The 14,657-nt window shown below is 47.1% G+C and overlaps 1 protein-coding gene across 3 annotated transcripts; it reads left to right on the top strand.

Annotated features, from left to right (window-relative positions):
- Positions 1 to 217: 217 nt before the first annotated feature.
- LOC101936084 (up-regulator of cell proliferation-like) lies at positions 218 to 12,942 on the top strand. Of its 3 annotated transcripts, XM_065591252.1 has the most exons (5): positions 218 to 331; positions 1,107 to 1,210; positions 1,974 to 2,030; positions 2,937 to 3,008; positions 7,552 to 12,942. In XM_065591252.1, the coding sequence occupies exons 4-5, from the start codon at positions 2,948 to 2,950 to the stop codon at positions 12,273 to 12,275; spliced, it is 4,785 nt and encodes a 1,594-aa protein (XP_065447324.1). In that variant the 5' UTR covers positions 218 to 331; positions 1,107 to 1,210; positions 1,974 to 2,030; positions 2,937 to 2,947; the 3' UTR covers positions 12,276 to 12,942. The 3 variants fall into 3 exon arrangements, with proteins under 3 accessions (XP_065447324.1, XP_065447325.1, XP_065447323.1); XM_065591253.1 differs by lacking the exon at positions 1,107 to 1,210 and having other exon boundaries at positions 228 to 331; XM_065591251.1 differs by lacking the exon at positions 218 to 331 and having other exon boundaries at positions 928 to 1,210.
- Positions 12,943 to 14,657: the final 1,715 nt, after the last annotated feature.

The following is a 14,657-nucleotide window of genomic DNA, read 5'->3' as shown; positions in this document are numbered from 1 at the left end:
CCTGCCTGCTTTGAGATGAAAGACAGCCTGACACTGCACTGGACTCGGGCTGTGCCATGAAACTGAGCTCAAATAATTTGCACCCTAAGCCGGGCACACCCATGGTGCTGGGCATCAGCCCAAGTTCCAGTTAGGAGGTGGGTTTTGTTTGCTGACACTCTGCAGCTGTGTGGTTTCTGATAATTGCAAAGGAAAGGCTGTGACCCAACCTCCCTGAAATAGTTTTACTTTCAGATTCCTATTGACTCTTTATTTTTACGGCACAAGGCAAACCCAGCTGAACAGACACCTCTTTAAGAGCTGTGATCAGTTTAGCTTCCAACAAAAAAGAGTAAGTACTATACTATTAGCTATTTAAAAAGATTGGAAAACTTAAAATACAAATCTGTGGGCCAAATCCTGAATTCTCAGGAGGGGCTTGGTGGTGGTGTGGGAATGCTCCTCCGGGATCTGGGTGCAGAAGAGACTCTGTGACATACGCTTCCATTTCCATTATGGGGACATTATGGGGTGAGCCACCTTTGCAATATAATCTCTGAACCCCAAGGAGGTGGGGTTGGGAATTGCAGCTCCCCCACCCTTGACAACCAGCAGTGAGTCCACCCCCAAAATGAACACAGCCTGAAGCAGCATTAACTTTCGCAGGAGCCTTTGATTTTTCACATTCCCTTTGATTTTAATACAATGTCCGCAATCCTAAAAAATGGGGGTGGGGCTTAATGGGGGGGTGGGGAAATTCCATCATTCATAACTGAAATGTACAGAGACAGAGGTGAGGTGGATTGCTCAAGGGAGGGACCCTCTGCATGCAGATCTCCCCATTCCCGCTTAGTAAAGGAACAGCTGTCTCAGCAGCGTGGTCCCCACTCCCCTCAGGACATGCTGGTCTCTAACTAGCAAAACACGGCTATAAAGATGGGTAAAAGGAGGGACAGAGCCGCAGCAGCTTGGAAACAGTGAGCCGGGAAGGTGTGAATGAGCCAGAGCTGCAGTTCAGTTTTGGCAGCATTATTGGAGTTGGCCCTGTCTCAACCCCATGGGGACTAACACCCAGTTTTCATGAACCCCAGTGCACTGCTAGAGCTAATTTCCAGTCGTTATTACAGAACTATTCCATTTTCAACTCAACCACGGCTTCTAACAGCATCTCCAAACCTCGGATCAGCTCTGCCATCAAATCTAGCAGGCATAAAAAAGCAGCAGCTTTCAGGTACCCTCTTCAGAATGATATACATCCCGCAGCTTCCACATCCCTCCTCTTCATTGTCTCACTATCATGGCTGCTTCTGTAAGCACCTGTCAAAACAACAACACACACAAAGAGCCACACACACCTTCCCGCAAACTACCGCTCAAACTTCCCTGTTGTCAGCTCTGTTTTCTGGCTTCTGTGTTGCTGCTCGTGTGCCACTGGCTGGTTGCATGGCTGCCTTGCTAGGCTCCCTAATCGGGGCTGCCTCACCCCCTAATCAGGGCTCAGCTTTCATCAAAGGCTCTGCTTCTCTCACAACACACCGCCCGCTACCAGACTGCGAACTGAAAAAACATCCCTCGCTGTTGTTAAAACCAGTTGCCCTGTATTGGTGCTGATCTATGTTTTTAATTTTCCTAGTAGAGACAAGGCCCAAGGGAAGATTTAACCAGCAGCTAATTCGTTTGTTACAAAGATGAGGTTAGCATCTAGCAACATTTCAAACAGAGAAACAAAATGAAAGCATCACTAAGCCCCAAAACAGCCAGGAACAGGTGGGGATTTTTCTGGCAGGGAGACTTGCAAAAGCCTAGGAGTTTTGCATACTGTCTATCTGCCAAGTGTTTATCCAGTCCTAATTTTCTATGGCCCAGGTGATGGGGCTCCCAACCTTCCTCCTAGGAAGATGATTCCACAGCCTCATAGGTCTCACTGTCAGGAAGTTTTTCTGAATATTGAGCCTAATCTTTTCTTTCCTTAAATGTAATCCTGTTTCTCCTAGTTATTTCTCAGGACTCTAAGGGAGACACCAGAGAAGAACTGGAAGAGGGGACAGAAGGTGAGCCACCAGGGGAATGGTGGAGGGAGAAGGGAGCAGCAGCACTCACCAGTGGATGGGGAAAAGGGGCAGGATGAGAGGATGGGCTGTGGAAATAAGTCATGAGTAGCTTGTTTTCCCCCATAGTCTGTCCCTTGGTAGAGCTTTCCATATGGCTATTCTCAGGGCAGGTACAAGCACTTCCTGGGCCATCTACAGACTCATTTGACTGGAGCTCTCCACCTCTGATTAGTGAGACTGGCTCAGGGAGTGCAGAGTGGAATGAGTAAGACTCGCCTGGGATATTACACAGAACTGTAATATCTGCTGCAGAGTGCTCAGGTCTCTAGTCACTCCCTCCTTATATAGTCTGCTCATGGTTGGAACAGCCTTCAGAGAGATCCAATTAAGGACCCTATGTCTGAATTGGTCCTGAATGTAAATCCCTTGCATGGTTACAGATCTGAGACTTTCTTTGAACTGCAGTTAACTTAACTTACCAGGCCTAATAAAGAGTAACTACAAGTGCAAAGACCAAAATTAAAAAATCAAAATCCACAATTAAAATGTAATACTTTGTGACACCTTCACAAAAGAAAAAGGTAGAAATCAAGTTAATTTCTGGCCTCGCAGGTCACCTATCTTTCTTGAAAGAAAACCCAATGAATAATTCGGGAACCTCTCTACAGAATTAGAACGTTCAATCGACAATACATAACAACAAACCACATTTTGACTTCCTGTTCCCCGTGGTTAGCATTTCCTGCACAGTGTTCGAATTTTCATTGGCTTTATTTTTACTGTAGAAAAAGCTTCTTGGGACATCTTCATCATTTTGAAAGGAGAGTATATAACTATTAAGAATACAGGAACATCAAAAAAGTCTTTAAGGGTCTGAGAAGGTTTTAAATGTGGTTTCCTTTCTAGGATCTTCAAGTATGGAGAATGAACCCGAGAATTTAGGAGGCACTATGTTCTCAGAAAAAGGAAGTGCTGAAGGTACTATCTCCTCCTTAACATGTTACTACAATTGTGTACCAGATAATGCTGGCCCTTTGAGGGCAGGCCCAACCCATTGTGACAGCTTCCCCCTCCCAGGGTGCCACCTGGAACTGGGGTACCACTGAGCCCCCCTGACCCACCACACTGGGCTTCCTCTCACACTATATTCCTGGGACCAGCTGCAAAGCCCTCCAGCCTGCACTTTCCCCAGCATACATACAGGTAGGGACACATCCAGGTGTAGTTACATTCAGGCTCTCTGACCAGCCCTTGTATAGGAAAGCTACAGTTAAGGCAACTCCCAACTCCTCAGGCATGCACCCCCTCTGGAGTATAAACCCAAATTTTACTGTCTTGCTCTGCAAAGGGAACTGTACAGCGTAAGCTCATAAAATTCACCTCTTCCCTCAATGTGGAGAGGAATACGCAAAAGCCTTTTGCCCCTGATGAGCTAAGATTCCCATACACTTCACTCCAACTCACTGGTTTAGATAAAGCAAAAACAAGTTTATTAACCACAAAAGATAGATTTTAAGTGACTATAAGGGATAGCAAACAGTTCAAAGCAGATTACCTAGCAAATAAACTAAACACACAAACTAAATGATATAAGCAGGCCGCAGATTCTTAAGGGGCAAGCTGCATTTGCGTTATATCTTGGAACCCTCAGGTTTTTCCTTCACAGGCTAGAAAACCCTTTAGCCTGGGTCCTGCACTTCCCCCAGGTCAGTCTTTGTTCCTTGGGTGTTTCCAGGACTCTTTTTGGGTGAGGCGTGAAGAACCCTTATGATGTCACTCCCCATCTTATATAGCTTTTTCATATGGCAGGACAGTGGTGGATTTAGAGTTAGTGGGGCCCTGTGCTCAGCCCCCCTTGGGACCCAGCCAAGAAAAAGAACATTCTCGCTTATCTCCCCCCCCCCCCGCCCCCGTTGTTCATTCTTTTGTTCTTCATTGTCCTCCTATAAGAAATAGGAAGAAAATGAAAATAAAGTGAGGTACCTTGATTGGTTATGTAGTCTAACTTATTTTTCCACAGACCACTTGAAAATTGCAGAGGGTCTTAGCAGATCACTTAATGATCTTTCCAGATACTCTTTGTAAAGTTAGGTAACTATTGTAAAGTGCTTTGGATAAGAGCGCTTATTAAAAAAATGTAAAAAAACGTTGGGGTGCGGGGTCTGGCCAGGAGTTAGGATGTGGGAGGGGGCTCAGAGCTGGGGCAGGGGGTTGGGGTGTGGAGCGCTTACGTGGGGCAGCTCCTGTTTGGTGCTCAGGGTGGAGGTGGGAATGTGGGGCGGGGAGCAGGAATCAGGGCTGGGTGTGTGTGAGGGGGTGCAGGTGTCAGGGAGGGCAGGGGGCTGGGTGTGTGTGAAGGAGGTGCATAAGTCGGGGCTCGCGTTGTGGGGCTGGGGGGGTATATGTAGGGGGAGTGCGGGGGCCCCTTTCCACCCCTTTCCCAAGGGTCCTTCTCCACCCCTGCTCCACCTCTGCCCTGACCCCATCCCACCCCTTCCCCAAGTCCCCACCCCCCAAGTATGCTGCAGCCCCGCTCCTCCCCCTCCCTCTTGGAGTGTCCTGAGTGCCAGCAAACAGCTGTTTGGCGGCGGGAAAAGTGCTGGGAGGGTGGGGGAGGAGCGGGGACATGGCGTGCTCTGGGAAGGGGGAGCTCAGCTGCCACTGGGGGTGGGCGAAGCCTGCAGCAGGAGCCCCAGGAGCCGGCAGGACCAAGCTTCTGCCCCTGCAGCTGCCCAGCCCTGGGCCCTCTGTCATTGAGGGGTCCCGTCCCAGGGCATCCTGTGTTCTATGGTAAATCCGCATCTGGGTGAGGGGCAAGGGCACAGCAGGGCATGGGGGGGAGGATTTGTCCCCAGCTGGAACAAGGCAGGGGCCGGGGGCAAAAGCACAGGGGGTGGGAGTTAGGGTTGGTCCCTGGAGCAAGGGAGGGCCAGGGGTAAATTGTGAGCACAGCAGAGCTGGGGAGGGGGTAAACAGGATCCCCCCCACACCGCTACCCACATAGAGTGAGTAGCTACCTTCTCCCTGGTCCTAGCCCCCCACCCTTCCTCTGCTGCAGAGGAGCTGAGGGGCAAGCAGGAACTCTGTCCACTCCACTCCGGGCGGCAGGCTGACAGTCCCTGGCTTTGGGCTGCCTGAGCCCAGGGGTTTACAGCTGAGACACCTGAGCAGATACAGGCGTCTCTCTCTGGCCCAGAGTTAAGTGTCTAATTACCTTTGAGGGGCAGGGTTTAGGCCCCACCCTTTTCAACAGCATTTCATTTTGGCTCCCTGCTCAGCATGCTGGTTCTGTGAATCCCGTTTCTAGGTGTCTACGCTCCCCATGCATTATAAAGGGAGCCTGGGATCCTAGCTCAGGGCTGAGGAGTCCAGTGGGCGGCAGGGCACCTAAAAAGTATGTATTGCAATGCTGAGTGTTGCAATGCCTAGGTCCCTTTGTGGATAACACACATTAAACAGTGAATTACCATACCACACACATATATACATCTATTGGGGTTGGTCCTGCTTTGAGCAGGAGGTTGGACTAAATGACCTCCTGAGGTCTCCTCCAACCCATATCTTCTGTGATTCTATGACTTAGCCCCCCACTGTCTATCTCTGATGGCCATTCCAACTCCATACAGTTAAGGACTCTCTGCCATGGCAGACCACAAATCTCCTGCATATTTACAGAGCTGAGGCTCTCCACTGACACTCCTCTGACTAATTGCATCTTAACCTGACTCTGAAGTTTCAGACCTACCAAGGAGTAACAGTGAGTGCAAAGACCAGCAAACTAAAAAACAGAATCCAACAATAAAATACAATGCCATGTGACACCTTCGCTAAAAAAAAAAAACAGATAAAAAATCAAGTTAATTTCTGGCCTCTCAGGTCACCCATCTGCCTTGAGAGAAAACCCAGTTAACAATGTGAGAACCTCTCTACAATTTTACCCCTTCTCCTTGCACCCCTGCCCCCACATTCACTTCCTGATTGGATTGATGTCCCAATAAAATCAACTAACCAACTAATCAATTTGGGGCTTTCCCTCTCCTTCAATAAATACATTCCTCTCCTCTGAGTAGCTCCTAATGCTGCAACTCCTATCATTGTTCCTCTGCTCCTAGTGACAATGAGCAGACAGTCACCACTCTGCTTTCTCACACCCTACTCCCACCTGGGAAAAATAAAGAGCTGAGAAATCCTGGTGCCCTGCTCCCCACCTCCCTGTCACAGGCCTCCCGGCCACTCTTTTCACTGCTCACTCACTTCACTGTCATGGGCCTACTGCTTCCTGGTCACAGGTCCCTACCAGGAGAGTGACACCTTAGACAATTCCTCATTCACTGTACCTTGTCTTCCTCCAATTTGGGCCCCTCATGCTGCTTTGCAACTCCCATTCTAGGATTACTCTGATTCTGTGCCAAGAGGATTGAAAAGGCATCCCGTATTCATGTTCTGACCTCAGTACCACTCTATACTTTCAATGGAGAGAGGAGCTCTTTTAGGGCCTGACTACACTGGAGCTCAAAGTGTAATGTCCAGCTTGGGTAGATATACCCACGTTAGCTTTGATCAAGCGAGCACACTAAAGGTAGACGCTAGCTGCGGTGGTGTGGGCTAGCTGCCTGAGTACCTACCTAGGATCTCAGATGGGATTGTACTCAGACATCCCACGACCCCTGCCACTGTGGCTATACTTGTATTTTTATCACACTGGATTGAACAAAGCTAGCATGGCTATGTCTACTCAAGCTTGAAATTACACCTCGAACTCCAGTCTACATGTACCCTTAAGGGCTGAGAGCAACCAGCCCCACCAGCACCTCCCTCCAGAGACTGCGCTCTAAGGTACTGCTATAAAGAGGGTGGGAGCACTGCCAGACTCTCCTTCCTCTCCTTTCCCACCCCCCACCGTTCCCTCATATGGCTGCTGGAGAGAAGGGGGTAAAGAAAAGTATATGCTGTAAAGCAGTGGTTCTCAACCGGGGGTCCGGGGGTCCCTAGGGGGCCTTGAGCAGGTTTCAGGGGGGGCCTCCCAGCAGGGCCAGCACTAGACTCGCTGGGGTCCAGGGCAGAAAGTTGAAGCCCTGCCACCCAGGGCCAAAGCCCAGTTCCCTGAGCCCGGCCACCCAGGGCTGAAACTGGAGCCTGAGCAATGTAACTTTGTGGGGGTCCCCCGGGGTGTGGGGCCCCAGGCAACTACCCTGCTTGCTACCCCCTAATGCCACCCCCAGCTTTTATATGCAGAAAACCAGTTATTGTAGCACAGGTGGGCTGTGGTGTTTTAATAGCATGTTGGGCGGACCAGGGGAGCTCAGAAACAAAAAGGTTGAGATCCCCTGCAGTAAAGGTTAGTTAAAGAAATAGAAGAGGGGGATTAGTTTATTAGCTGTAACTCCATTAACCCCTAATTACTAGCCACCAATGGAATTTTTCTTTTAAATTATGAAGATTTTACATCATTAATTCCATCTGTCTGGGAATATCTAACTTCTGAAAGTCATGAGAATCCTATTTTCATTTTGTTTTACAGAGAAAAATAAAGCTTTGCAAGGACTCCTTTCTAAGCTAAACCTGCAGGAATACCAAAGCACGAAGCTCGGGCTGCGGGATGTCCTGGAAATTGGCTCAGAAAGTAAAGAAAACTGGACTCCTCAGATGTTAGAGGATTTACCGTGGCATTTCCTGAGGAAAGTCATGGCTCTGAATGGGACAGCCAGAAACACCAGCCTTGGACATAGAGCATGTGATGATGAAGGCGGCAGTGAGGAGGCACAGATTGCAGGTGGAGATGTTTTTAGTTTTAGTGACACTGACATCAGAGAGTCTGTGCACCCCCTTGATATTCTCTGTGCCGTTCTGCTTTGTTCCGACAGTTTCCTACAGCAGGAGATCCTGTCCAAAATGTCCATGTGCCAGTTTGCCCTCCCTCTGCTGCTACCTGCCATCAACACCCCCAGGTGCACCCTAATGCTGTGGGCCATGAGGGACATTGTGAGGAAGTGGAGGCCGCACTCCCTAGCAGAGAGCAGGGGATTCAGGGAGGAGAGCCTGGTGCTCACAGCAATGCCAACCATTTCCTTTGTGCGGTTGGGGAGCTGCAGCTTCTCCAAGTCCAAACTCCTCAATGATGTTCTCAGCCCCTCCCAGCAGCACCACGATTTCTTCATCCATCATGACATGGAGTCTGGGAATGTCCCTCGGGAAATCGCAGATGGGCTGGTCGAGATTTCCTGGTATTTCCCTGGTGGGAGGGAGAATTCAGATCTTTTCCCAGAGCCCGTTGCGGTTACAAACCTGCATGGTGACATTGAGTCCCACTGGCTGCAGTTCAGCTTTTTAACAGAGATCTCCTCAGCAGTGTTCATAGTTTCTGAGAGCATCAGTGAGAGGCAATATGCGCTGTTATCATCTCTGCAGGGATCAGCCACTAAATACTACTTCATCCTCAATTGCAAGAATGGAAATCCCAAGGAAACATTGGAATTCCTTAATAAATTGGCTCCAGTGCTGAATCTGGGAAAATCACAACTACTGAAGAAAGACAGCACCACAAATAATGCAGGATTTGTGCAAGAACTGAAATCTGCCATAAAAAGCATAATGAGTTCACCTCCCAAGAGAATGAATTTGAAAGCCATGGCTGTGACCGCACGTGAACTAGGAATCCAGGTAGATGAGGACCGAAAGGAATGTCAGAGTGCAAGCGAGCGGGCTAGAGAAATCACTGTGGAAATAAAAGATGTGGCAAAGTACAAGAGGGAAATGCTGAGGCTGCAGGGGGATCTCTGGGAAGAATTGGCTAAAGTGGAAAAAGAACTGTGCAGAATGAGAAGGCAAGGGGAGACGGCCACCGAAGACTATAAATGTCAACTGAGAGAGCAACAGTTGGAATTACGTAGACAGCAGAATCAATGTGGCCTTACTGATGGATTGATTAAATTTGTTAATGGAATAGAACAATTGCCTTCAGTGGAGAAACATTACTTTCTGAAATGGATGAAGTTTAGCCTGGATCCCATTGCTCGAGATAATCTTTTTAAACTATGGGATCAATATAAAGGGAAAAGTAAAATGGAAGGAGATGACCCACAAGCACTAGCCATGCTGGATAAATTAATATCTACCACTTCCTTAGGGGTTGAGCATTTCATGCGTGAGCTGGGGCAGTTTTATGAAGCTGAATGCTCAATGGTTAAAGAAGGAGACAAGGCAGAGTGCGAAAGACAATTCACCCATCTCCCAGGCATAGCAGCTGACCTGATGCTGGAAGGGTTTCCTATGGAACTGCTAGATGGAAATTCATCCAACATCCCACTGCAGTGGGCGACAGATGTTCTGACTCAGCTCCATGCCAAGCTGGGGGGAAGGTCCAGAATGTTGGTTCTAACAGTGCTGGGAGTGCAGAGCACTGGGAAATCCACCCTCCTCAACACCATGTTCGGCCTGCAGTTTGCAGTGAGCAGTGGCCGATGTACGCGAGGAGCCTTCATGACACTCATTAAAGTGGCAGAGAACTTTCAGCAGGAGCTGGGCTGTGATTTCATCCTGGTGATAGACACAGAAGGTTTGAAAGCCCAAGAACTGGCCAAGCTGGAGGATAGTTATCAACATGACAATGAGCTGGCCACCCTGGTGATTGGGTTAAGTGACATAACTATTGTTAACATGGCCATGGAGAACGCCACAGAAATGAAGGATGTTCTGCAAATTGTGGTCCATGCCTTTCTCAGAATGGAGGAAATAGGGCAAAAACCCAACTGCCAATTTGTGCATCAGAATGTCAGTGATGTGTCTGCGCATGACCAAAACATGAGGGACAGGAAACACCTCCTGGAGCAGCTGAATGAAATGACCAAAGCTGCAGCTAGGATGGAAAAATGTAAAAAAGTGAATTTTTCATGTATTATGGACTATGATGTAGAGAAACACAATTGGTACATCCCTGGGCTGTGGCACGGAGTCCCTCCCATGGCTCCAGTGAACATGGGATACAGTGAGAGTGTGTGTGAGCTAAAGAAATACCTGATTGATTTGATAAAGCAACGGTCGCATAATAGAGCCCCTAAGGATATTCCCCAGTTTGTCAAATGGGTGGAGAGCCTGTGGAATGCTGTAAAACACGAGAACTTCATCTTCAGTTTCAGAAACAGCCTTGTAGCTGAAGCCTATAACCAGCTGTCTATGAAGTATTCTGAGTGGGACTGGCATTTCCGCAAAGAGATACATCTCTGGGTATCTGAAAAGGAAACTGTCATTCAGAATCAGACATTAGAGAAACTACAGGCTGGTGCCTTATCCATGTTGAAAAATGAGGCACAGGAAAAACTGCAGCACGAGAAACAAAAAGTTTTGGATAATTTACAAGATTATTTTGAAAGTGAAGTTTCGAATCTGCACCTCATAGAAAAGTACAGAGAAGATTTTATCAGGAGTGCAAAATGCCTCAAAAATGAACTTGAGAGCTACTCTGAGAACAAGTGCGAGGAAGCAATTCGAATTCGAAAAGGCCAGGTCAAGACAGAAAACATCCAGACCTCATACATGCAGATAATTGAAGGGAAAGTTGACAGGGTCTTGGATGAATGTAGGAACAAAAAACATAAACTAGAGCATGAGGAACTGAAATTAGAATTTGAAAACATGTGGAGAGAAACACTGTCAGAGTTGGAGTTCAGCAGTTTACAGAAACGTGAAATTTATCGAGAGATGGAGTCCCAGTTGAGAAAGGACCTGGCAAATCGAGGGAGTGCCATCAGGCAGACGCTACAGGAATCAGGTAGTTTGTTGTATTATGGAATTAACAATTTCAGAATGAAAAAGGAGTACCTAGATTCAGCATGGATCAATACTATGAAACAACCGTACATAGGGGAATGTGAAACAGATGTTCACACAGAAGAACTTGCTAAATCTTTAATAGATGAGGGTAAAAGATACACTGAAGAAAAGGTAAATTCCAAAGTGGACTATGATGAAATCTACTGCAGAGAATTGCTGAACATAATCAACAAGAGGCTCCAACAGGAGGATGTTAAAAAACTTGGCACTACTGCTTGCTTTGAAGTTGACCTGAAAATTCATATTTTGGGGGAGGCAGCTTGGAGATTTCAAAAGATGCATGAAGATTTTATCAAACAAAATGATCCTCAGTGTCGTCTAGAGAAGCTGAAACCTCAGTATTTCTCCACATTTACTGACCTGTATTTGGAAAAAGATGAGAACCAAACAAGGGCCAGGGATTTCTGTGATCAATGTCTCAAACCCGCCTTGGTGGTTTATATCAACAAAAGACTAGGAATAGAGATAGTAGATGACATTCTCAACAAGGCAGAGTCCGTTGAATATGGCAGCCGGACCTTTTTCCAGTTCACTGTACAGAAAAAGCTTCTGGAGGAGATGAACTTTGATAACTATATGAAATATATTAAAAACTATGAAGAATTTGTCAAAACCTGGATTCAGAGACGTATGATGGATCATTACAGGGAGACTAAGCGTTTGGGAGAGTTGGAGAAAAAGATTCTATCTACAATAATAAAGAAAGTGAGGGAAGTTCTGGAAAGCTCCAAAAATGAAAAAAACACCACAGTCTTAGCATTTTTAAACAACTTTTGTGAAGCGCTGCAGCAGGACCTAGTCATTTCCAAGGACAACTTACTTGGGACACAGTTTAAAAACACAGCAAAAACAGGCCAGTTTTGTGCTAATATTCAAACCTTTCTTCTAGGTCTGGAACACGAAATTTTATCCCAATTTGGTGGTTTGGATATTCACACCAAAATCTCCAATCTGTCATTAAAACCCCAGGATGTAATCTTTAAGCGAGTGTTTGGCTGTGGGAAGCAGTGTCCATTCTGTAAAGTCCCCTGTGAAGCGGGAGGCAGTGCCCACAAGGAGCACTTTGCATCTGTGCATTGGCCACAAGGATTATGCAATTTCAGGGATCTTTATACACAAAAACTCATCTATGATATATGCTCATCTGAAGTGGTTTCTGAGAACTCATTCCGAAAATTAGGCACAAAAGAGAAATTTCTTCCCTACAAAGATTATCAGGTCTACTACCCAGACTGGCGCATTCAGCCAGATCCCAGCTTTGAGGCTTCTGATTACTGGAAGTTTGTTTTTCAGAAGTTCAATCACCAGTTCGCTAAAAGTTATAATGCTAAGCCAGCAGATCTCCCAAGAAACTGGGGGAAAATAACTGAAACACGGGCACTGGAGGGCCTAAAGGAAGCCTTTAACATGAAATAAAAACATGTTGAGAACCTGCTGTAATTAATGTTTAAAAACTTTCCTTAATTTTAAAAAATGGCATGTTAAAAATATTCTGTATTGTATTTTTTTTAAGTCTCAGAACCTCATGTTCACTTCACAACTTCTAAGTGGAACTGACAGGTTTCTGACTTTTCATGTCACATGACAACTTATGATACAATTACTGCTAGGAACATAAGAACTGCCACTCTTGACCAGAGCAGAGAGGACCATTTAGTCTACTATTCTGTCTCCGAGAGTGGCCAATACCAGATACTCCATAAGAAGGTTCAAGGACAATTGTGGAACAACAGAAGTTTCTTCCTAACAAATTATTAGGTTTGAAGGCCAGCAGCAACCACAATAATCATCTACTAGTCTGGCTTTCAGCATAACACCTGGCCAGAGAATTCCGTCCAATAATTCCTGCTACAGAGGAAATTATTCATCCATAATTGGTCAGAAGCAGCTCATTATCAAACCAAGTAATTTGTGGTTGAACTAAGAAGAGCAGATATTTTAGAAGGAAATCCAATTGCAATTTAAAGACCCCAAATAATGATGAATTTACCAATTCACTTCGGAAGCTGTTCCAGGTCAGTTACCCTGACTGTAAAAGCTGAATTTTATTTTCAATTAAAAATAAATTTAACTTCAATTTCCAGACATTGGATCTTGTTCTACATTTGTTTGCTAGACTCAAGAGGTCTCTACTATCTGTTATTTTCCTCCTTAGTAGTTACAGGCCTGGTCAACCTTCTCTTTGTTAAGTAAATGCATTGAGCTCCAAGTCTCTCAGTATAAAGCAGGTTTTTTCAAACCTTGAATCATTCTTGCAGATCTTCTCTGAAACCTCTCCAATTTTCCAAACACCCTTTTCTTTAAACTATGGACACAATATCCCAGTAATGATCTCACCATTGGCATATACAGTAGCAATATCTCCCTAATCCTCCTTGATACTACTTTGTTTATACATCTTAGCATAGGCGCCGACTTCCCCTCTGCCCGGTGCGTGCTCGACCCACCGCTTGTCCCCACCCCGCCCCCACTCCACCCATTCCCTGAGGCCCCACCCCTGCCCCACCTGTTCCAACCTCTGCCCCATCCCCATTCCACCCCCTCCCCAAAGTTCCCGCCCCAACTCCCAAGGAGTCGGAGCCTATGCATCCAGGATCATGTTAAACCTTCCCCAGACCCCAAGTTCAGCCACTTATTATCTTAGGCCTGGTCTACACTGTGTGTGGGGGGGAATCGATCTGAATTATGCAACTTCAGCTATGTGAATAACGTAGCTGAAGTCCATGTACTTAGATCTACTCACCACGGTGTCTTTACTGCAGTGAGTCGACTACTGTCGCTCCCCCGTTGACTCTGCCTGCACCTCTCATGACGGTGGAGTACAGGAGTCGACGGGAGAGCACTCGGGGGTCAATTTATCATGTCTAGACTAGATGCAATAAATCAATCCCCGCTGGATCAATCGCTGCCCGCCGATCCGGCTAGTAGTATAGACATACCCTTAGAGTATGTCAGAGACTGATAGCAAGTTAAGGGAATGGGATGTGAAAATGGGATAAAAATTGGGGAAAAGATACTTTTTATCTGTTATGGAATGTTGGGTTGGCCATATTCACCCTAGTTAATAGAAAGTCTTTCTTGAGTTGCTGGAACAGTCCCCAAGGGATGCAGCTAAACCTTAGTCCCAGAAGGAAGATTTTCTATGGTTAGAAAAGGAAATAAGAGAATTAAATAAAAGAAAAATAGAGACATTGCCCGTTCCCACCCCTGCTGTGCCCCAGCCCTGTCCCCACTCCACTCCTTCCCCTGAGCTACATCCCGGGGGACTGCAGCAGGGGTTGGGCTTACCCTGCATTCACCCAGCAGCGGGAATTGGAACAACTCGGCCCCAGCCCGCTCTGTGCTGCCGTCTCATGCTGGGGGGTGATTTCCCCCCAGCCTCCCAAGCCTGCTCCTGCCCCCCCCCACACCTTGGGTGCAGCCCCGCCCTCCCTCCCCCGTGGAGCCCTGGAGACACCCTACCCTGCAGAGGGCTGGGGCAAGGCCCCTCCCAAAGGGGGGCTGCATAGGGCACCACAATGACTAGGGATGGCCCTATCCCTACCCATGTCCTTTCTCAACTGCTGGCCTGAGATGGTGGCTGGATGGGGAAGTGGCTCCCTCTAGTGTCCCCAGGGCAACACCCCTCCCTCTTCCCATCTCCTCTGGCTATTGTTACTTAGTGTCACTCTCTTTTCCATGTCTTTCCCCAGGAGCTACCCCTCGTACTCATCTGCACCAAATAGCCTCTGCCATCACACTACCCAGTAATCCTCTTTCCCTGGAGCCTCACCACAATACCCCCTCCCAAAAAACAGA

The sequence above is a fragment of the Chrysemys picta genome, chromosome 4 (assembly GCF_011386835.1).
Source record: "Chrysemys picta bellii isolate R12L10 chromosome 4, ASM1138683v2, whole genome shotgun sequence".
NCBI classification, from domain to species: Eukaryota; Metazoa; Chordata; order Testudines; family Emydidae; genus Chrysemys; species Chrysemys picta.
Note: the sequence above shows the minus strand (reverse complement) of the source record. Positions and strands in the feature narration are given on the sequence as shown.